Here is a 24791-nt window from a genome sequence, read left to right as displayed (position 1 = left end):
ACTCCAAACACTTATTTTGAATTAGCGCCCCTCGGATGAGCAGTCACGAGTAGCCACTGTAATTTAACCAAACTTTATCCATTACTTTATCCTTATTCTCATATATGACGAATTAACACAAGGTAAAACTTAAAGGGATAGTTCACAAAAAAGTAGTATTTTTTCCTACTATGGAAGTAAATGGTGCCCTGTTTCCTGCTACATTACAAATATCTTCCTTAAATGTATACAGATTTGTTACAACATGAGGATAAGTTAATGAAGACAACATTTTTGGTTAAACTATCCCTTTAAGAGCACACTGCAACCAATAAACCTTCATCCGTCCCTTTAAAATACGACACCGATTACATCACCCCCACTTCTGCCTCAAGTTTCCAGTGTTAAAGTTATAAAATGTATGATCAAAGCCCACAGATAAGAATGTTTACACAGTTTAGACAGTTATAACGCTAGAAAAGTTAAAGTCACCTGGTACAGATCTTGTGTAAAAGTAGGTGCGTTGTCATTTATATCCCCCACCAGCACGGTTAGATTGGCTTCACTCTGGTGCTTTGAATCTGAAGCTCGAATAGTCAGCGTATACCACGTCCTCTCCTCAAAGTCCAGCGGTGCTATCAGAGAAACACGGCCGTTGTAGCGGTGGATATCGAATTTTCCTTGCGATGACGCATCCAACTTCAAAGAATAGGACAGCACTGGGCCAGAATCCACATCATTTCCAGTAACCAGTGTGATTTCAGTCCCGACAAGAGAGTCTGGAAAAGAGAAGGGAAAGGGAGACACAGCATTTAGTCGGTGAACAAAACAACAAGCAGAACAAGAAAAGTGCTTCCTGATCAACTGGTAGAGTATAGGGCTAGCAACGCCAAGGTCATGGGTTCAAATCCCAACACATACAGTACAGTATAATGATTTAGAACATTGTAAACATTTGTCGAATGCATGCATTACTAATTTTAATACACAAATTAATAGAAGGTCAAGCAAGGTCACTCACTTTCTGGCACCCTAACTTCCCGTGGTATTGGGATAGTGGGACTGTTGTCATTGAGGTCCACAATGATCACTGTGATGGTGGCAGTGCCTACTAGCTTGGGGCTTCCACGATCTGTGGCTTTTATCACCAGCCTGATGCAAATTGAGAAAAGATTTAAGGTCATAAAGTCAACATTTTCTCACAAACTTCATGTGAGCGATTTTACTGTTGAGTATCTCAATGAACAGCAAATATGAAATCATCGTTCACTCGGACATTCTGCTCAACATCTTTGTGTTTCAACAAAATAAAAACAGCGAAGGGTTGGAAAAACATGAGCGTAAGCAAATTAAGACCGAATGTTCATTTTTTTTCTCTTTAACCGTATTTGGTATGGAGAGCAAAAACATGTAATTTCTGATTTAAAAAATGCACTCGTACAACCCGAAAACATTAACAGTCCTAAAAATGTGGTAAATTAAAAGCACACAGCATGAGAGAGTTCAGGCCAGGGGAACCTTAACAGAACGCATACACAATCAAAGTAACACTAAGTCTGGAAAGAAACGTTACATTCCACAGAACAGAGGAAATAAAAGACCTGCAGTGCGATGACATCACCGCTCAATACACACGGATCAACACTCACTTTGCCTGCGTCCAGATTTCTCGGTCCATGATGGCTGCTGTGGTGATGCTGCCGGTCACGGGGTCAATCTTAAACAGGCCGCTTTGACTCGAAGACTCGATGCTGTAGGTCACCTGACCGTTCTGACCCTGGTCAACATCCTCCGCCACAACCTAAAAGATACAGAAATCTTAGCATGCGGCTGCAGAATGAGCAGATTTAAGCATATGCAAAGCATTCACAGCTAAGCCCTTGCCTGAATGATGGGAAAGTCGTAGCCTTGTGCTTCGTGCATATACGCCACATAGTTTTGCAGCTGGAATCGTGGTAGGTTGTCATTGACGTCCTGAAGGATCAGATTGACGGCCGTGAAGGAACTCGAGGACGTAGTTTCGGCTTTCACCACCAGGCGGAGTCTCGGAGTATCCTCAAAGTCCAATCCGTTGGAGCTCTGCACCCAGATTTCACCTAATATGAAAGCAGTAAAGTAGGTAAAGAAGGCGTTCATGCATCTTGTCAAAATCAAACCATTTGTACTGGTTTCCCATCTGACCTGTACTTGAGCTGATCCTAAAGGACTGGAATTTGTTTCCACTGAAGATGCTGTAAGTGATGCCGTCCCGGCTGCCGTCCGGATGCTGCGCCTGGGCTTGAGCAACAGCTGTGCCTGTTTGGAAAAATCCGAACATGTCAGCCACACTTACTCAAGCTGATGGATTGACTTGTGTTGAAATGAAACACAGCACTATTTATCGTACAGTTGTTATCAGCGCTTAGAAATAAAGAAGCCACAATATTTAAAAATATGTCTTTCCTATAATTGACCATTTTTTACCTTTAGCTGCATTCTCCTGGATATTAACATCTCTTGCACTTCGAGAGAACCGAATACCATTGTATTCTTGCTCCCTCACATAGATGATCACCACCCCTAGGGAAGACTGTGGAGGACTGCCCTGGTCCATAGCCTCCACTATGAGCGTACGTTGAGTTTGAGTCAACGTCTGCAGCTTCTCCGTGGTCTGGATCTCCCCTGTCAACGAGTTAATAGCAAATCCTCGGACCGGCATAGCAAATCGGTAGAACACCGACCCGTTTGCTCCAAAGTCCTTATCTTCTGCTCTCATGGTGGCCACCACCTGATGCGTAGACACACTTCCACTGGACACGTTAATGATAAGTGGATCCTGTATGAAGAAAGGGGCATTATCGTTGATATCCAAGATGGTAGCAGTTACCTGGGCCGTAGCGTTTCGGGGGGATGCGGGTGAAAGGTCGATGGCATAAACGAGAAAGGTGTATGAAGATCTTTTCTCTCTGTCCAAAGGTGCTGTGGTAGTGATTCGTCCGTTGTCGGGGTCTATAGTGAACGCACCTTTGGCTTCTTGGCTTAGGAAGAATAAAATCTGACCGTTTTCTCCTTCATCCACATCTGTGGCCGTCACATCCAGCACCACAGATCCAACAGCAGCATCCTCAGAGACGTCGATGGTGTAGCCACTGGTGCTAAATTTGGGATTGTTGTCATTTACGTCAAGGACAGAGATCTCCACTGTGGCTGTGCTGCTTAGAGAGGGGCTACCATGATCCTGGGCCACAACCTCCAGCATATAACCGCTCTTTCTTTCACGGTCCAGAGGTCTGGAGGTAGACAAAGCTCCAGAGAAGGCATCAAGCTGGAAGTCACCATCTGGGTCCCCAGCTATAGATAAGCAGACATTATATATTTGAAAAGCTCTGCATACTAAATGCCACATACGTCAAAAATTAGATAATGATATTAACTGAACGGTCTTGGCACGTATTATACTTTTATCAATTATGTTTTGATAATCATTCTGAATCTGATCACAAAATTCCTTCACAAAAATGCAATTATTTCAGCTTTTTGCTAAAAAAATTGTATTTTTAAAGAAAAATACCCATATTTAAGAGTTTAAAAGCAGAGAAAAAATATAGATATGATGAAAGTGTTTTTTTCCCGTTTTGTTTGTTTGTTTATTGTTTGTTTTAAAGCAGAGGGTCTGTTCTTTCATTTTATATATTTGTACGTTTATATATTTTTAGAAAAAATAATTCCTGGAAGGCATTTTGTGAAACTTTGTGAAAATCAGGGAACTTTTCAAAAACTGGCTGGCGGGGAATGAGTTAAAACGATGTATCTTTAAACTCTGTCCCAAATCAGACAGTTAAATAGTATTTTTACATTATTTAAAATTTAAATACATTTTCACTAAATAGTTTAACAAAATTGTAAAAATTGCCAAGTGTATTTAACTAGAATAATGTGAATATTATAGTTTGTTATTATAGATTATTATTTATAGTTGAATATTTTAAATCAGGCCCTTCACTCACACTCATAAAATAAAAATAAAAGTAAAATAGTGGTCATAACTTGCACACAATAAATATTTTAAAGCAAAAATATTTAAAAACGCTCTCACAATTATTTGTTTTAAAAATGTTAAAAAATTTAAATGTTTAAAGAATTAAAAAATGTGGAAGAAAAATAAATCCCACCAGTGATCTTATATCCCAGTCTGCCCTTTTCTCCAGTATCCTTGTCAGTGGCTTTGAGGGCGAACAGCTCCACTGGCTCCAGGTTTTCAGGCACCTCTAGACTGTAATGTTCCCTTCCAAAAGCAGGAGCGTTATCATTCTCATCCTGCACTGTAATGTGCACTTTAGCCTTGGCAAAGTTAGGAGGTATCCCAGCATCCTTTGCATACACTATGACAAAAGAAAGGCCAGGTTTAGTATCTATTTTGATTACTGGTAATCACATCATAGTTGTCAGCCACAATCCTGCTGTGATTCGGTACCTGTTATAGTGTAATGGTCCTGGAGTTCCCTGTCCAGGACCTGAGTGACAGATATAACACCCGTCTCTGGATTAATTGTGAATCCATCCTCGGTCACACCACCGTAGGTCACCAAACCATTAGTGCCTGCAAGAGTAAAGATAGAGAAATACATGAAGAGCTCAAATGCATTTTTTTGTAAATGAATTTTTTTTTATCAGACTTATGTTTAGGTTCAGTAATTTCATTTTAATTGCAATGAAAAGGTTATTAGGTCATGCTAAAAAAAGGTAAATATCCTTATATATTTGTTACACCAAACTCTTGCACTGTGATGTACGCATGCCTTCATTAAATTCTTCTTCTACTTAAAGGACTTGTTGTGGCATTAAATGGATTCTGCCAACAAACCGATATTATCTCATATTATCTCATTTTTGTTTGAGGTGTCGTTTTCATCTAAACCCTTATACATGAAGAGTTGTGAAAATACATGACAGACCCTATAGCCAGGTTCAGAATAGTAAGAAACGTAGTGTGTTCTGAACAATCCTATTTTCTGCATACTGAAATTGGTATTTATGAACAACTTGATTTTGTTTAAAACAGAAGACATGGTGCCATAAAACGGTTAAGATTCAAATCTTTTCATCTTGGATTTAACACCTGTTTCATTGTAGGCAACTCTGCTGATTCAACAGCTGAGTCATGGTTTGCACAACTGTGGACAAGGACATGCGGATGCCAGATTGCGTGCAAAGTCAGCGAGCTTTGGCATGAGCACCTGCGAACTCAATTAATGGTTCCTGGAGAATAACTTTACAATCTCTCTCTCTCTCATACTCTTTCACTCAACCCAAAAAGCCAAGAATGAGTCCTATATAGGTCCCTCCACAGGAAGTGTTTAAAAGGCTCACCATAACAGAACATCGCTGCTTTAACCAGATGGCAAGGTTTTCAGACAAAGGTCATAAACATTGCATGTTTGAAATCCAATAAAATGTAGACTATTTTTAGTAGTAAAAACACGTCAACTATTACATAAAATAATCAAAATCACTCACCGTGATCGCGGTCCGTGGCTGAAACCTTGAGTATGGATGTTCCCGCTGGTTGGTTCTCTTTGATTTCAGCTTCAAACTCACTGCTTTCAAAGTATGGAGCTTCATCATTTACGTCAATCACCTGGATAGACAGCACCTGAGTGGTTGAATGTTGGGGTATCCCATGATCCTCTGCAACAATGGTTAGATTGTAGCTCTCCTGCTCCTCGCGATCCAGAGGCTTCAGGATGGAAAGAGAGCCTGAAAAAACAGAAGAGAAAACATCCGCTGCATAAGGAGTTCACAGCATGACCTTGTACTCAGCTGTGGCTGAAGATGTATGGCTGGGGTCACAGAGCTGTGCTATAGGAACTGTTTAAAAGTTTAACTGTAAAAAAAAGGATCAAAATATGAATCCCGGCTGTCAACTTTCAAAAAGTACAGCTTTGCACCTAAAGAGGTCATATTAGTAACAAGCAGTGGCGGCTGGTGACTGCTCTTCCGAGGGGCGTGAATTCAAAATTAGTGTTCGGAGTGACGTGTGTTGCTCGTGTTGTCAAAATATGTGTTTTTTTGTAATGTGAACCATGTGCATCACGTGTCTTGTCAAAATAAGTGCCTGCTGCACACGTGTTGAAACCGTTTATGATAAAAGAGACGCTCACGTTCACAAAATACACGCAAGACACTAACTTAACATTAAACTCTGATTACGCATGATATTATGCGAGTATCTGGCAACCGTGACCGCCTCTTTTATCATAAACCCTTTAGACGCGTGTGCAACAGGCACTTATTTTGACAAGACACGTGATGCACATATATTCACATGACGCCCCAAACACATGTTTTGAAATATCGAACCACACACATGACAGGCTACATACATGTTGGGACGAGCTTTGCATCGTCCGCCCTCCAAAAAGAAGTCACCGGCCGCCACTGCCAAATGTATACATACTTGTACTAATGGTACATATAAGGACCTTTTTAAAAGGCCACCAGCTGGGATAGGGGTACACATTTTGACCATGTTGTAATAAATGTAATGAGTGACCAACAGTTCTATGAGATTAAATACTGTAGAGAACCAATGAGATGCCATTATTTTCACTGTGTCTCTTCAGAAAATGTGTTTCATAGATAAACAGTGTCTCAAGTTTTGCTCAAAGATCCCAAATGAATATGAATATTTATTCAAAGACAAACCAGTATTCTGGGAGTACCAGGTCACGGTATAAAATAGTAAGTACCCAAGTTTTACATCATGTTATGTGTATGGTTTAAGCATACAGTACAAGGCTAATTCAACATTAGTGGTCCCCTGTTAATATTCAACTCCAAATGTGAAGATATAACTTTTGCAACATAAAATTTCAACACATTATCCGAAGCTCATGTTGTAATTCATGTTTGTTTTATTCCTTCTGTTTTCCTCTTTAGTTCAACTCAACCGTTCTCTCTAGAAGATATCTGAGAATGAGATTTTGCTGATCGATTGTTATGATAGTTGATTTGGATCCATTTTTGAACCTTTCCAGCTATACCTCTTGCTGTCATCAACAGGAGCCAGACGGAGGGTCCATCAGGATAAACACACCCCTGTGGTTGATACGGCAGCCCAAATGCTTGCTAACTGCGAAACTGTGTGTTTGTGAGAAGTCCAAACTGTGTGTGCGGCCCCTTTTTTATTTATAGGCCACCTAACACAGTAACTTTAAACACATCATTGAGATGTTTAAGTTTGCTTCTGTTTCGGACTACAGTAGCTCTGGTTTTGTGCTTTAACTGGTGGAGTAGGAGGTCTAAAGATGGATGTTATGACTTACTTTCCAGAGTCTGGATAGGATCATCGCATTGCCGCTTGCTGTGACATTAACTTGCGTTTTTTACCAAACTCAAGTGATGGAGTTACAAGAGGAACCAAAGTTTTTTCCAAAGGAAGCTTTGAGGTTCTCCAAATGTGATCGGAGGAAACTCAAATCGTCAAGTATTTATGTATTTGTACAATGTTTGATTTAAAACAGAAATTAAATCCTTAACCTACATCATAAACCCTTCGACAGTACTGGAAGAAAAGCTGTATGCAGCTGTTCAGTCAATTAGTAGCCTTTGTCTTTTAAATCTCATTTTGGGTGAGCCATACATTGTCATTTTCTTGGATAATAGGAAAATTTCACGCTAATGCCTATTTCCAGCTTCAAATCAAAGAGGTTGTGGCCAAAATTAAATGACCCTCCCATGAATAAAACCTTCAAGGGAATGAAGCGTTCCTGCTAAATTACTTTAGGTTTTAGACGATCAGCCCATAAAGCAACGTGGTGCAAGAAGATTTTACATAAAGAGCGAAGCAATGATTCTTACCACTGCTGGGACTGAGACTAAATCGTCCCGCTGCATTGCCTGACTGGATCCTGTAGGACACCCGTCCATTTTCGCCCTGATCCGCGTCCCGAGCCATGACGTAGAGTAGCACAAAACCCACTGGCTGGTCCTCCATCACACTAACAGCTGTGGGGGAGCTGAAGATTGGAGCGTTGTCATTCTCATCGGTAACAAACACCCGTGCCGTCACAGATCCCCAGAGCCTTTGATTTGGGTCCACGGCTGAATCAGTAGCATGCACCACCAGGAAGAGGCTGGGGGTCACTTCATGATCCAGCTCTCGGCCCAACTTCAAGACTCCAGTGATAGGGTCAAGGCGAAAAAGATCTGGGATATCCGGCCAACGTTGTTGGATAGAATAGCGTATTTCACTATTGGGGCCACTGCCATCTTTATCAGTCGCCTGGAAGGTGTAAACAGAGGAACCTGCTCGTATGTTCTCAGGAATGACGATAGTGACCGGGTCTTCTGGAAAATGCGGTGCATGGTCGTTACTATCCTGCACGTTGATTTCCAAATTCACCATGTGACTGCTCGGAAAGGCCTTTGAGAAGTCATCTACCTCGATCTGCAAAGTATACCGTGACCCCTTCTCATAATCCAGCTCTCTAGCCAAGTACACATCTCCTGTGAGACGGTCAACCATAAAAGTGCCATCATGGTCTGTTCCGCCCACTACCAGGTAGGTCACCTGATCACCGACGGTTACTTCACGTTGGTCGTGGGACCTTACTGAACCAATCACAGAGCCTGGCTTGGCTCCCTCCACTGAATTCAGGGTCATAGTAAGGGTGTTGGGTTTTGGAGGAGTCCTTGTGGAGCCAATAACCTGTAGATGTATACAAAGAAAGATTTTTTATATTAAAAGAACATCCAAAATTATGATAAGTTTCTAAGTTAAGAACAGGGTTCCCACACCTTAGTTAACTTCAAATTCAAGGACCTTTCAAGGACTTTTCAGGTCCAATACCCTCAAATTCAAGGACTAAATGTGCGGACACATTTCAAGTAAAAGCAAGGTTACATTGTGTTACCTTTTAAGATGCATTGTTACAGTTCCCTATCGAGGGAACTCGCGCTGCGTCACTGTGGTGACACTATGGGGACCCCTCTAGGGTAAGTGCGTCTGAATGTGTATATCAAATTCAACCAATGGTGAGGCTTAACGACAAAGACAGGGTGACGCGGGAGCCAGGAAGTATATTGCTATATGAAATATTGTCAAAGACGGAGTTACAGGGATGCAGGAAGTATGGCAAGGGAGACGCAGCGTCTCGTTCCCTTCTCAGGGAACAACAGTTAAATACGTACCCCAAGCATTTTTTATGTGTCAAACACAACTATGCAAAAAGCTTTTTGGTATGAATCAACATTTGCATACTGAAAATATAAGCTTTTTTCCAGATTCATAAACTTTCAAGGATTTCAAGGACCCGTGGGAACCCTGTAAGATACTTCCTAACCAAGTCTGTGTTCAATGTTGAATCAAACTTCTACAAATTAGAGACTTTACAGCCTGGATTTACAGACACAGTCAAATTTTTTAAATACTCAGAGGGGAGTAAACAAATGTGCCACTAAACCCAACATCAAGTATCAAATGCCAGTTCAGAAAAACAGGAAAAAATAAAGAGTAAAAACACACAAACACATGGAATAAATACTAGGCCAAATAATTTATTAGTATCACAAACATTACAAATGACACAATTCGGCCCAAATATATTTACAATGTCCTTCAAGTGGAGTTTTAAAGTAATTTGTACGGATAGCCACAAAAGCTTATTATAGTATAATTCCCATTAAAACAAAACAACACAACACACTCATTCCGGAGAGTAGAAATGAAAACAACAGAGGAATTGCTGTTGATCCTTTTTCAGGTCCCTGGACTTTTAAAGTGAGGCTGTTTTTACTTATATATCATCCTGATATTGTTATGGTGTGAGACTCTCTGATGTGAGAGTATCAGTTAGTGCTACTGTGTTATGGCACTGGCTTGCAGCGTTCCTTTTGATCATAGGGAACCACAGCTGGGTCTCATCAGAACCATCTGGGAACACTTGATTCAAAGGTGCATTTTCCTGCTCTCTCTCTCTCTTTCTCTCTGTCATCTTTCCTTTACAAAATCGAATTGCATACAAATGCTCTACAATTAGCATCCGACTCGCTTTTTGAAATCACATCTGTGAAACCACTAAAGATATTTCACTACCAAAAAATTTTTGAGTTTGCCAAATTCATTCTGTCGAGCTCAACCCATTTGGAATCATCTGGATACTACACTGGAAGAAAAAGGGAAGAACATTAACCTATTGTCAAAAATATTACGTGACATGTCTGATTCACGTCACACCCACCTCTGTGCTGGGATTAATAGGTGGTATGGAGTTACAAGAACGTTCTTTTGGAGCAGGAAGTAATCCTGGAAGTTTGGAGGTGCTTTGTTTAGATAGACATAAGCTGGCCTCCGGGTCACAACTCATTTCCCCGCTTGAATACTGAGACGACAGCTCATGGGACTGTAAGCTTGTTGGTGGTTTGACGCTGAAAGGTGGATTGTTCATTTTAGACGTTACCGTGGCGATTAAAAGATGTAAAACTATTTCTGCAGGACTTTATGACTGCGGCTGATCTAAAAAAAAAAAACGTTGCAGAGACGTAAAAGATTTTTCAAGGATAACCTTCAATTTAGTGGTGCTTGCCAAGATGATATTTCTGTTGCACATTTTATTGCTCATACTTGATCTAAATCCCAACCATAAGAATCAAATTTTTTCCTCCACTATTATAGACTTGAGTAGCTTAGCTGGTAGAGCAGTGCGTTAGCAGCGCAAAAGGTTGTGAGTTCGATCTCACATACTGATAAAAATGTTTAGCTTGTAATGCACTGTAAGTCCCTTTGGATAAAAGTGTCTGCCAAGGCAAAAAGCTTGGTTAGTTTTTCCATCGAGTTTAGTAGCACTTTGGAGTGGGAGGGATTATAGGCGTGTCGTTATATTTGCGCTGCCTACTGCTGTGACATCATACAAGTGAGAGCGTTGTTGTACATTCCCATACATTCATTTATTTCTCAGTCCGCCACAAAAATAAAATTGACCACCACAAATAGATGTTTGCACATCGCGTTTACCACTACCTCTGTCTCACATGACAGTTTCTGTACAAACACCCGTGGCGTCAGTCGTGTTCCGCTTAGCCTCATATAAGTTGCATTTAAGCATATATGCGAACGTGCACATTGCGAATGTGCCGCCACAAACTGCAAGTCTGGAAAAAACTGTTATGGTGTTCCTGATTCATAACCTGTGAATGTTTTTCATCGCTAAAAGGGAGTTTGGGAACTTACAACAAAGCACAAATGACAACAGGTTTACTCGAGACAGCGCAAGCTAGCATGTAGGTAAAGCTAATCTTTTACATTATAGCGATGACGCTGGTAGTAATGATTCTCTCAGACCAATCATTAATCTACAGTGTTTTCACGTCACGTTTTGGTATCAGCTCGGGTCCCTTGGAACCCCAACCAAGGTGGTACTAAAAGAACTATTGGGTACTACGTACTGCACCCAGTGGAAAAGCCCCCAAAAGTAAGCTGACCTGACCCAAATCAAACCGTGGGGTACTATGCAATGGAAAAGCGCCATGAAGAGACAAAAAATTGAAAGAGAGAGAGAATTTAAACCTGTGTTGCTTACATGAGAATCAAAGTTCAACACTGAATGATATTCAATAAACCACAGCTCTGACACTCTTACCTTGCTTTCTGAAAGTGATTGTGATCATTTTGGACAGTCTCACCTGTATAAGCAAAGCAGTAGAAGAGCTCTGAGATGGCGCTCCACGGTCCGTGGCAGTCACCGTGAAGCTATATTCCGCCTTTTCCGCTCGTCTCAGGGGGGAAGAGGAGCGCAGCTCTCCAGTATTCGCGTTTAAGGAGAAACGTTCTGCTCTGGAACCTAAACGTGCAAGGACAAATGGAAGCATTAAAAGAGACAGATATAGTGGTATAGTTAACCGTACAATACATCATACTGGACACTGCAATAAGGTAAGGGCATCTATCTTTTAACATCTTGCAATAATATGACCACAAAAGACATGTCTGACATCTACTCTTGCATACCTGACAATGAGTAAAAAATAGTGCCGTTCTCTCCTTCATCAGGATCTTTGGCATGCAATGTTCCTATTACAGATCCTGCAGGAAGACCTTCTTGAACCTGCAAAACATCAACCATGTGTCAAACACCAAAGTCTGCTGCAAACAGAGTTATATACATTTTTTTGGAAAGATAATACGTACAGACTTAATGACATTTTTATGATGTGTAAACTGCGCTTAAGTAAACATACCGTACTGCTCATGCAATTGTTATGACATACTGATTTAAAGTTTTGATTGTTTCTTGCCTGAATGAGGATCTCCCTGCCGGACTGTGTGTGACTGAACGCCGGAGCATTATCGTTCTCATCCAGCACTGTGATATGAGCTGTCCCTGTGGCACTACGTGGAGGTGTACCACCATCCTGAACCACTACGATGAGTTGATAACTGGACTGGAGCTCGCGGTCCAGAGGTGTCCGGGTACTGATCTCACCTACAAACACAAAAAGTGCAAAAGTTCAACATGCACTTTAGATGGACATGGCAAAGGGTCCTCTGGATATAATCACAAATATTGCTGTAAAACAAGCACTTTTGTCAATGTTTACGTTATGTTTAAAGGTGCACAATTTTTGAAAAACGCTTTGGAGAAGGGAGTCGGGCCGAGTACCAAAACACACTTGTAGCCAATCAGTATTAAGGGGCGTGTCTATTCTACTAACCAACATCATTGTCTGGGTTGCGTATGTGTGGGGCGGGTCTATCAAAAGAAGGTCCAGATTCTATTGGGGTAGGGGCGTTTTTGTTTAGGTGTTTTTAAATGTCCACATTGGCTTTCAGAGATCATGCACCCCGCCTTTAAGTTGGTGATAATGTACAGGCAGAAGTTTGGTATTTTGCGATACCAACCAGAATTTCTGTACTGTACATTATCCTGCTTATTGCATGGCTATTTACCTCATAAGTAAGGTAAATAACATTAAATAATTATTTGAAATATTTTATTCACTCATTTTTAACGAATGCAGACCTTGCATGAGGTAAACCTGTTTACTTTTGGTCATGTATGTCATTAAAAGACAAAAATTTTGTGAAATATTAAACTGTACCTGTCAAAATTGTATGCAGCATCTGGGTTAACATGTGTTATTAATTTTAAGTGGTTGTTTTCTTGGAATAACATACCTTGGAATTGCACAACTGCCCAATCAGAATCAAGCATTTTAGAGTGCCGTGTAATAAGTTGGGTCAAACCTAACCATTGTTTAAAAAAAAACTAAACATTGCTTAATTTGTTGATTGTTGTAAACCAGTCTCACCGGTCTGAGAGTTGATCTGGAAGTGACGGTCCGTATGGAGTAGCCTGTATGTAAGTCGGCTGTTAAGGCCAGCATCACGGTCAGTAGCCGACACTCTCCCAAAACCGGTTCCAGCAGGCAAGTTCTCTCTCACCGCCAAGAACACTCTCTCCTGAGAGAAACGTGGCGAGTTGTCGTTTTCATCCGTCACTGAAACTCTTACCGTGGCGCTTCCTGTTTTACTCATCTGGCCACTTCCTGATGTAGCAAGAACAGTTAACAGGTAAATATCTTTGGCTTCCCGATCCAAAGCACTCTTAACAAACAGCCAACCGCTGTCGGAGGCGATTCCAAATCCGGCTGCATCCCCATCCGGCCGGAGCCGGTACGCCAGAGGGGCATATGGTGTGGAACCCTTGGAAGAGCCTCCGTTTCCGGTGGGATCTCTATTGAGAGCGCGGACCTGCAGGAACCGAGTGTTGAGTGGTGTGTTTTCCTTAAGTTCAACACGGTAGTTCATTGTGTCAAACGCAGGACCCTGGTCGTTCTCCGCCTGAATGTGGACGACAAGGGTGAAAGTAGCACTAAGCTGTGGTGCCCCGCTGTCTTTTGCGATCACCTGGAGGTCATAGCGAGAAACGCTGTCATACGACAAAGTCCCAATTAGTCGTATCTCCCCACTGCTCCGCTCCACCCCAAAAGTGCGCTGTCCGCCGGTTGACATCAGGTCAAAGCTAAGCTGCCCGTTGGGACCCGAATCACGGTCTTCCGCCTGCACACGGTACACCACGGTTCCCATCTTGGTGGCCTCTGGTAGGAGCAGAGACTCAGAGGATGATGGGGAGAATACAGGGGCGTTGTCGTTCACGTCAGCAATAGTTATCCGAACACGAGCTTCTCCAAAAGCTGGAGGGGAGCCGCTGCGTGCTTGAATCTCCAAATCGAAGAAATTTCGGGTCTCGTGGTCCAGAGGAAGACTTGTTCTTAGTGCTCCGGTCTCTGAATCAACCATGAAATAGCCATCTGGATCTCCCGCAGAGATAGTGTAGGTGACATCCTTAGATACTACTAAAAGAGAGATGGGAGAAGACAATGAAGTAATTTAGCAGATAATTTCATCTAATGCGACATACATTACTTAAAGGTAGGGTAACAGATTTGATCCTGAAACATTTTTAGTTATGCTGGTTAAAAGTCTCCTCACATTCTGATAGCAATCACTGTGTTAAGTTGTTTAAATGTATTTGTAAAAATTTATGTCATCTGTGAAAGGCGTAGGACCAAAAAATGTTCAACAAATCATAGATTTCGGTCCGAACGGACGTTTCCTTTTATGTCCCTCATACGTAAGCGTAATTTGAATTCCCACCGCGCAGCGTGTACACGCAGATACCATACGTCATCGGCGCGTTCACGTGCGCTCTGTCTGTAAACAGCGAGAACAGCAAACTTTTCTGCTGAATTGACAACCTACACAGGAGCAACAAAACTAAATGCATCTTTTATAACAACAACAGCAAAAACTGCCTGGATCAGCAAGAGCAAAAACACAAATTAACATCTGTAACTTTACTGCTTTACCGCGAGATGCAAACAGCTACAGGAGGCAAAGGGTCTGAAAGAGTCGTTGCACTGTTTATTTTGGTAAGGTAGGTACGCGATATGTTTGTATTGAGATGGATTCAGATATTCTACTTTGATGAAACGTTGTGTTGCTTATGAAATTTGTGTTCGTTTACGGATTAGCATAACGATATAGTTACTACGTCTACGCAATCGAACGTCTGCTTAAACTAATTCTGATGTAAACCAGCTGTTTATGTTGGTTATTTTGGAAGTGTTATTCACTTTGTACTGCAAAGTTTTCTCACTGGTGAATGAGACATGAGACGTGACCGTCTGATCTGTGCGTGTTCATGTGTTTGGAAAGAGGCGTGACTTTGGATGGCGATTTGACTTGAGGGTGGGATCGGGATTTCATTGCTAGGCGGCTACCGTTAGCATTTTTCAAAATGTGTTACCCTACCTTTAATAAATTGACAGTGACCATGGAGTGACCCTGGTTAGAGGAATAATTCAGACAAAATTGAAAATTCTGTCATTTACAATTTAGTTTGAACTATTAAAAGGACTTTGCAATGATGATAGCTCTTTAATCTTATTTTTGGGGGTTTTAAATCTTTTTCAACCTACTATTGAAGTACATTTAATAAGGACACATGGCAGAACAGGCAGGTGCATCCTACAGAATTTCTCGTTTATTTTCATTATACATCATAAAGAACTGCCTTGCCTGTCAGAAAATATACATCAACAAATAATTTCTAGCAACATGAGGACTGGAATCTGTGATAGATGTGACTGTTTAATGAAGTTTACGTAGCAGCTGCTTCTCTATTTGAACAACTGGCTCAGCCCGAGTAAAAATATTCCCTATCAAGCTTTTCAGCACCCCTCTCTGGCCCACAGATGCAGATATGGTTCAGAAAGCCCACAGCAGTCGGGTTAGGAAAGCTTTATGAGAAAATGCCCCAGCACATGGCTACTTTTCACTGTGTTTTAGTTTATTTTAAGACATTCCATAAAGACATGGAAAACGAACCGTTCCTGCTGCTGGCCCGCACTACGCCGACCTCGGTACCCCGAAGCACGTCCTCTGACACTGTGAAGTAGTACTGCGCTTGTTCGAACACCGGGGGCGCCACTGAGCCGGCCACAATGCTGATGTTCACCCTGGCATTGACAGGCGCAGTAAGGCCACCTCCATCCTGTGCTGTGATCACCATGGTGATGACAGAGTTGGCCTTTCCATGTAGGGAGCGTGACAGGGAAATCACACCTAAAGGAAAAAATGCAAGACAGGATTAGGATGTGAAAATGATAAATGAAGATACAGATGAGATACAGTTAATCTGACAATTCTGTTTAGTTATTTGCACAAGTGATGCACCAAAAACAATTTAGGGGAGACAAATTTTTTTGGATGCAGTGCACTCAGGCTACATGCATTATGCCGCCTTCTCATTTGTTAACTGCAAATTTTTACTTTTAGTTTTATTAAAATGATTAAAACCCGTATAATTTTACATGCACCCCTTTTTTAAAGTGTGTAATATTACTGGATACAAATTTTAACTTAACATTTTATTAAAATTAATATTTTATGTTTTTCCTTAAATTCGCCATGAATATAAGATGAAAAACTGAAATTCGTTTTGCAATATTGTGGTATTTTGTTTTACAAATGACTTATCTGTGAAAAAAGTCCATTAGTCCATTTTCTTTAAAAAAAAATCCAGATTATCTGTTGATGTCTTTCTTTGTTCAATCGAGAAGAAATTATGTTTTTTGATGAAAACATTCCAGGATTTTTCTAATTTTAATTGACTTTAATGGACCCCAACACTTACCAGTTTTAATGCAGTTTAAAATTGCAGTTTCAATGGACTCCAAACGAGGCATAATGGTCTTATCTAGCGAAACGATAAAATGTATGGGGCGTAGTTTTGCATACGTCATCCGTGACCTCTTGACGTGATGACGTTTTAAGCGAGGTCGCGCTGGCGCGTCACATGAACGGAAGACAACGAGAACTTGTGGTTTAAAAGTGCATATTTTTTATTTTTCTTGCCAAAAATGACAATCGTTTCGCTAGATAAGATCCTTATGCCTTGTTTGGGATTATTTAGAGTCCTTTGAAACTGCAATTTTTAACTGCATTAAAACTGGTAAGTTTTGGGGTCCATTAAAGTCCATTAAAATTAGAAAAATCCTGGAATGTTTTCCTCAAAAAACATAATTTCTTCTCGACTGAACAAAGAAAGACATCAACATTTTGAATGACATGGTTGTGAGTAAATTATCTGGATTTTTTTAAGAAAATGGACTAATCCTTTAAGCAAATGATACACTGAAAAAACTAACTTTTTGGTGTAGTAATATTTATTAGATTAACTCTCATAATTTCTACATAATAATATTAACATTTATTGAGAACTAGATTTTCCTAAGTAAAATGATGATAAATACACAATTAATTCATGTAAAAAATTAACTGTGTGGGAATAGTAAGTCTTATTAGATATTTTCTTGTATTATTTAACTGTTTTATAGTCACTGCACATAGTCCTAAAATAATTAAGTAAATTCATTTAACTAAAAAATCTAAGTAAAATTTACTTACATTTATTTGCACATGTTGTAAGGAATACCCACAATTCTTTGCGCCTGAATATTTTTATTTTTTAAGCTTTATCACATAATAAGAACTGATAAGAACTTTAACTACTTAAATATTTGTTAGCAAAATGTCATAAAGGTTTAAGCTCTTATATTATTGATATTGTTTTGTTGTAAATAATAATTTTGTGAAGTCACCGTTTAGGTGATCAGTGTTTCTTTACATGAACCCTGTTCAGAACATTGTATTGTAATTCTTACCACAGTGCTGATAATGCATGTCAGAAACACAGTTTGTGTGCGTTTCTGTTCAGAATCAAGTTTATTCAATGACTGACTTGTTGTCAGTCATGAATTTTGTGTTAGTATGCCATTTATAACACTAAAAATAACTAGGTCCATAGAAATATGTAAAGAAAATAACAAACAGAAAATACAATTTATTTAATATTATTAGGACAGCAATGCTTCAATTTAAAAAAAAACCCTAATAGACTTTACCTAAACGATTAAAATAAATCTAACTTCTAAATAAAATAATTAAGTAACATTTAATTAATTATTTAACATATGTTTTATCATGCAATTTTAAGTAAATTTTATTTGATTTTAGTAGGTAAGTTTTACTTATAAAAAAGCAGTAAATTTTACTTAAAAAAAGTTAGTGCAAATTGTTACGAGGATTTTTTTAAGTAAATTTTACAAGTTGTTTTTTTCAGTGTACTTTCGTTTCATGGCGACCTTAAGAATTAGAGTCTTACCTCTTTTCCATTTATATACTGTATTAACCATCAACTGTAATATTTTTTCAACATGTAATATGATTTGCTTAAAAATTTAAAAACAAATTTAATTAGAATATTTATATCTTAATATTTTCCCTTAAATTAGTGTCTGTGAAATACTTGTTACCATTGATATTAACCCTCAAAACACAAAACAACTAAAGGTGAACCCTGTAAGCTTAAGGTTTCAACATGTAAGATTATTAACTACAAATTTGATTAAAATTGTAATAATTTCCTTAAATTAGTGTCTCTGAAAAACCTCTTTCACATTTATATATGTATTAACCATCAAAACACCCAACAGCCGAAGTTGAACTTGGATATTTACACATGCACATAATTTTTTACTATATAATATATTTTTTATATAAAATGATACCAAAACACCCCCCCTACTACCTATGGTCCTAATTTTGAGGCACTCATACTGCATTAAAAATAAATAATTGTAGTTAAATACCAGTGTCCTTGTTGAGAGTGAAGAAATTGGATCCACCACCAGAGACAGTGTGAAACGTCACTTTACCATTCGCACCAGCATCTGGGTCGTGGGCTGTTACCCTGACAACGGAGGTCCCGGGCGCGCTCTGTGTGCTCAGGCTGACAGCGTAGTTCACAGGGTAGAACGTAGGTCTGTTATCATTAATGTCCACCAATGACACCTTCACATGGGCAGACGAGGTAAGACCTCCCTGTATAGGAAAACATTATTCCAATGATTCCAATAATTCCCATCTCTTCTGTCACATCTATTCCGTTCATTTCTTGTGTGTAAATATTTCACAGCGGGACATTATTGCCCTGCCAGGTTATAAAAGGCCAGTCGGCGGGGGTATATGTACAGTAGATCTACTCAACCGACACTGGAGGAGTTTTATGGCTGCATTAATAATTGAAATGGGAAGCAATGCGAACCGCTGCGAGCAGCTTATCATTGGAAATAAGCGTGTGTGTGTATAACAATGTGCCCATGGGACATTGAGTTTTATTGCCTTTTCATTTGCAGAACCCGTGACTGTTATTGCAGGCAGCTGAGAGAGAAAGAACCGAAGCGTTTTGGTCTTTTGTATCAAACTATATTAATATGAAGCTTCATATGAGCTGCAATGTATTTAGAAATTGAGAATAGACATTTTCTCACCCCATCAGACGCAGTGACGGTAAAGTCGAAACTGTCCGATCCTTCATCTCGGTCCAGTGTCACACCGGTACAGATCTGTCCTGTCTCCTTATTAATGGTAAACTGGCTCGGTGGAGCACTACCAGGTCCTGAACCACCAAGAGAATATGTGATGGCACCAAATGATCCACCATCTCCATCATCAGCTTTCACCTGTTAAACACAACACAGAAAATAATGTTTGTTAGGTGACATCATAAATCTCAGTTTACCATACTGCCTGTAATAAAATGATAAATAGTTTATGTCCCTCCTGTATGAGAGATGGTGAAATATAGGCTAATGATGTCAGAGGAAACTGGCTGGAACTACTGGCCACTAGCAGCTGGTGATGAAGGACATAACCGCTTATACAGAGAGACCAAGTCTGTGAAACCCAAGCTAAAGTTATATTTTTTCTACATAAGATCATGCTACATAATGTAAAGAACATTCTGTGAAAATATAACCACGATGCTAATGGTCTAATCAGATTCAATGGATTATGCTAAGCTAAGCTACAAGTGGTAGCGCCAGACCCTGAGATCGGCTGAATGGATTCCAAAACGGTAAAAATATTTAACTGTAGGGGAGCTGGAAAATTTGAATATTTTAAAAAAGTGCAGTGTCCTTTTAATATTGACTGAGTAAATTAAACTTTGATGCTCCTAATCTCAAAATTACATTATACAACAATTTGGACAGGCTCACATATTCTAAGAACAGCTTTGGCAACTTAGGCAACCGTTAAGTGGAATACAGAAAAGCAGATGCCTAAAATACACACAAACATGTCTGCATGTGAACCATTATCATATGCAGTTACAGTATACTGCATGCATATGTATTGGTGAAGGACAAATGTTGGTGTGAGAATCCATTGTGATTTTAACAGCAGTTACTTGAAAAGGCTTGTATATAGTAAGAGTCAAGGGAAAATGTCTTGGATCGCTCTGGTGTGTTTCCACAAATCATAAAACCATTTGTTTATCTGGGCACCCTGCCTTTCTCTATGCACTGCCATCTGTACAGTACCTCAATGATATGCTGGTGGTAAGACACACTTTAGGGTCGGAAAGCGAATTGGATAATGTGTAAGAGACATCACGGATCAAGAAAAGAGAATCTTTTCTCTTCCAAAAGATGGGGTTTCTCACAGAGTGGACCTTAGATCTGAGTCTATAGGGAACATGACCTTAAAATGAGAAGGAACATCTAAGAGCCAACTGGCAAATGTTCACTAGCTATAAAGAAAAGAAAACCATGCATTTTTGTGGTTTCAGGTCAGTTGGAGTTCATACTAAATAGCGTTAAATGGACGTGTCAGAACAAATTTCTTTCAATTCAGGTTATCATCTGGGTTCAAGTTTTTTGAGCCAATCTGCATCAGCAGGTCATATTTTAAAATTATCCCTCATTATCACTTGAATGATAAGTCAGCAGGTCATTACTGCAAAAGAAACACTGACGCGCAAACAGGACCCTTTAGGGGTTTACTTTGCGATAATGACCAGCTGAGTATACATTATTCCACTTAATAATTGTATTATTATGAGAAGAGGGATATTTATATCATTTTACAAAACTATGACTGCAGAAGGCAAAGAATGACATGAATCAAGTATGTGTGATGAGCATGGAGAATGTTGCCTTAATAACACGTGACCTATCTGAGACTAAAGTGGTATAATCTTTTTTTATGAGTTTAAGAGCATTCAAGTTTTTGATTACACATTAATTTCAATCTTTGACATGGTCTTACTCAGTCAATATTAAAGGTGATATTTTCACAGAATGATCTTTACATTACGTTGGATGATTTCAAGTAGTAATAAATCGTAATATGGCATTTACACATAAGCAAACAAGAACACATATAACCACAGATAACAGTATCTTCTCATGGTCGTATAACTACAGAGACGCACAGCTGCACAGCTGATTTTCATTACAGTCCTGACATGGTACTGAGCTAAGAAGTCATACAGAACTCAAAAACCTCAACAGGACTCCTGCTACCAGAAAAGTTGAGGTCACAACCCCTAAACTCTTGTTTTATGTGCTGATCCCTCTCCTACCACACAGCTCTCTGTAAACAAAATTACTCGGGTGGTCCATAAACCTTCTCATTCATCAATCCCATAAAGACCTGCGGACCTTCGGTGCCAGTAACACAACAAATGTTTCCCTGCAAAACATTAGCGGGAAATGACCTTTGACCCCAACCTTATAGCAAATATTTAATATGTTTGAGTCTGAAAGAGCTTTCATAAAGTTGCTTTGGTGCCATTTATACGAGCGTTGTTAAAACTGGACTTTATTGGAAGATCAAGTGTATGCATAGCTGCATTTCATTAAAGGTACAGTGTGGGTTTTTTAGAGGCATTGCAACCAACAGCTCAATCCACAGTTCACCCTTCAATTTTTAAACACTTGAAGAAGCTACGGTAGCTGCCACAGGACAAACATGTCGTCGTCTGTGACAACATAGGGTTTGCGTTTAGGGCTACTGTAGAAACATGACGCCGACTTCCATGTAAGGGGACCCACGGTGTATGTAGATAAAAACAGCTCACTTTAAGGTAATAAAAACAATACAGTTCATTATGTAAGGTCTTTATACACCACTGATAATATAGTTATGTATATATATATTGCATTTTTGTCGAAAAATCCTTATAAAAGTCCCACATTGCACCTTTAAAGTATGGCAAAGTTTATATGCATTATAATCCATATCTGTATATATTAAGTATTATATTAAATATAATTAAGACTTATTATAATCATGATTATGTATAAAATGTGATTATTTTGTTCTGCTTAAAGGAACACACCCACATTTTGGGAACTGAGCTTATTTACGTACCCCACAGAGTTAGATAAGTCCATACATACCTTTTACATCCCCGTGCATGGCGTAACTCTGTCTAACGCACGTCATGCACAGACCCACCGCTAGCTTAGCTTAGCACAAAGACTGGAAGTAAATGGCTCCAGCTAGCATACTGCTCCCTATAAGTGACAAAATAATGCCCAAATTTTCCTATTTGTATGTTGTGATTTCATAGACACACCGTATACAAATAACAAGGTCATAAGAGACACAGCCATCTTTTAACCTTATACATATAAATAGGAAAATGTTTGTGTTATTTTGTCACTTATTGGGAGCAGTATGCTAGCTGGAGCCATTTACTTCTAGTCTTTGTGCTAAGCTAAGCTAGCAGGGGCTGCGTCAGACAGATTTACGGCACCCCGTGGGGATGAAAAAGGTATGTATGGACTTATCTAACTTTGGGGGATAAGGTGAATAAGCTAAATTCCCAAAATGTGGGCGTGTTCCTTTAAAAGCCCAGCTCTTAAATGGGTTTCTGAAGAGCAACAAATGGCAATAATTAAAGCAACACTATGTAGTTTCCATGTAAAAATGACTTACAGCTCCCCCATGTGGTTGAAAAGCGCAACAGTGCCTGGTATCAGACACTCTTCTGCAGGCAGGGGGAGGGGCGGGGCTGTGTTTCCTACCCTCCACCGCCACTTTCAGAGTGTGCTTGTAGCAGCTAGGAGACTGCTCAGGTTGCAGCAACAGTACAATTTGTCCAGTTAAAAGTTGTTTTATCACTGAAATAATTTTAGAGACATTATTTAAAGGTAAAAAAAACTACATAGTGTTGCTTTAATGCCCAATAATTTTAAACTGTAATGTACCCGACAATCAAAGTTATAAAATGTTTGTGCTTAAAAACATCAGTGACAGCAGCATTTCAATGACTGTATTTTGTACAAACAGCAAGCATAAAAGCTTCCTCAATCTGCATCAGTTTGTGCCGTTCACTGCAAAACACCCAAATAAATGTTTGATACGGCTTGGAAAAGCTAGTCACTTAATCCAGAATCTTTAAATCAGATATGGGTCGGTCTCGTGATACATTTTCAAATCAAAATGCAACCACATGCTCAAAGAATGTTGTCCAGATTTCCCAATGCTTTCCCATTAGCTCTTTATGTACCATCACGGAATTCTGCAGCAGTTTGTTCCGGCATTACAAAAACGTCTTAGGTGTGCTATGATTGGTGAATTTCTTTCATAACTTTTAGGCCCTAATGCTGGATCCCTGTCTCAGCCCAAATGAGACCACCAGGGCAGACTGCCAGCTCTGCATCGGTCACCTTTTTACAGCTGTCTTTATTGCCTTTATATCCTGTTGGGATTGTGTGTGGTGAAACCCAATCTTTTTGACAAATCAAGACCCCGTGTTTGTTCATGTTATTGGGATGTTTTCGTAAAGAGAGGGATTAGGCACCTGCGATAATGATTCGTTTTGGGATCTTGTGACAGGCCAGGCTTCGGTCTATGGCCGGCAAGTGCGAACCTCCTGGTAAGCATGACCCCTTTTTTAACAAAGAGCTTCTAGATCTACAAAAACATTGCATTTAAAATACTACAAGATGGAAAAGGAAAAGCAACACTGCATGGGAATTCATCACTGCAGGATTTAAGAAGAGATTGTGCTTATACTGTGAATGGTTTGATCAGGTGTAGGTGTAATGGTGCGTGAAGGTCCAGAATGTGAGCATTGTTGAGAAGGCAGTCACACACCGTGAACTGACCAGAGACCAGCGTTAAACAGAGTGCAGGTGAGAAACCCATTAGGGGGCCCTTGGGGTGCTGAGAGGTCCATAGGGGAACACTCACAGGGGAAGACAAACTGGACATCTATTCTCCATACGCTCCAAAATATATAACACATGATGCACAGAAACAGCATGCAACTACATGAAAAATACAAATGTGCTCTCTCATATAGACTGTTCTCATTGTAAATAAAACATCTTAGAAAAATAAATAAAAATTGTGAGCACATGACTACCAGTGTTAGGGAAAGTTACTTTTAAAAGTAATGTATTACAATATTAAGTTACTCCCAAAAAAGTAACTAATTGCGTTACTTAGTTACTTTTCATGGAAAGTAATGCTTACTTTACTTTTAAGTTACTTTTGCGTTAATTTTTCTTGGCTGAGGCTTGATCTCTTTCAGACCTTGCAGGTGTTTTTTATGATTGCAAAAATGTCAAGCTCTGGCCTGCCATCTTAGTTTCTGACTCAAACTGTTCCCGCTTAGGCGCACAGAGTGCGTAATTCTACGTTAATATGTTCAGTTTAATTCAGTACATTAATTTATTTTTAACTGAAAAGTAACTCGGATTTCTTTTTTTTAAAAGTAACTCAAAAATTAATGTGTACAATTATATAGTAATGCGTTACTTTACTCGTTACTTCAGAAAAGTAATATTATTGCGTAATGTGCGTTACTTGTAATGCATTACCCCCAACACCGATGACTACACTGTTAGAAAAATTATCAAAAAATGGTCCTATCTTTCACTGGTGCGGTACCCTTTAAAAGGTCCTAATA

General features: G+C 39.6%; 1 protein-coding gene across 1 annotated transcript in view; it reads right to left on the bottom strand.

Annotated features, from left to right (window-relative positions):
* dchs1b (dachsous cadherin-related 1b) overlaps window positions 1-24791 on the bottom strand; it is a 111066-nt gene that overhangs the window by 5037 nt on the left and 81238 nt on the right. The window contains exons 3-19 of the mRNA XM_065257972.2: window positions 19354-19545; window positions 18673-18904; window positions 15848-16084; window positions 13267-14313; window positions 12253-12440; window positions 11966-12062; window positions 11641-11798; window positions 7819-8668; window positions 5476-5715; window positions 4433-4558; window positions 4131-4340; window positions 2443-3309; window positions 2161-2274; window positions 1864-2075; window positions 1629-1780; window positions 1001-1131; window positions 472-758 (exon numbers count right to left, since the gene is read on the bottom strand). Coding sequence (XP_065114044.1) covers window positions 472-758; window positions 1001-1131; window positions 1629-1780; window positions 1864-2075; window positions 2161-2274; window positions 2443-3309; window positions 4131-4340; window positions 4433-4558; window positions 5476-5715; window positions 7819-8668; window positions 11641-11798; window positions 11966-12062; window positions 12253-12440; window positions 13267-14313; window positions 15848-16084; window positions 18673-18904; window positions 19354-19545 — 5340 coding nt within the window. The remainder of the gene's footprint in view (window positions 1-471; window positions 759-1000; window positions 1132-1628; window positions 1781-1863; window positions 2076-2160; window positions 2275-2442; window positions 3310-4130; window positions 4341-4432; window positions 4559-5475; window positions 5716-7818; window positions 8669-11640; window positions 11799-11965; window positions 12063-12252; window positions 12441-13266; window positions 14314-15847; window positions 16085-18672; window positions 18905-19353; window positions 19546-24791) is intronic.

The sequence above is a fragment of the Paramisgurnus dabryanus genome, chromosome 10 (assembly GCF_030506205.2).
Source record: "Paramisgurnus dabryanus chromosome 10, PD_genome_1.1, whole genome shotgun sequence".
NCBI classification, from domain to species: Eukaryota; Metazoa; Chordata; class Actinopteri; order Cypriniformes; family Cobitidae; genus Paramisgurnus; species Paramisgurnus dabryanus.
The sequence above is the reverse complement of the archived record's forward strand: the minus strand, read 5'-3'. Positions and strand labels throughout refer to the sequence as shown.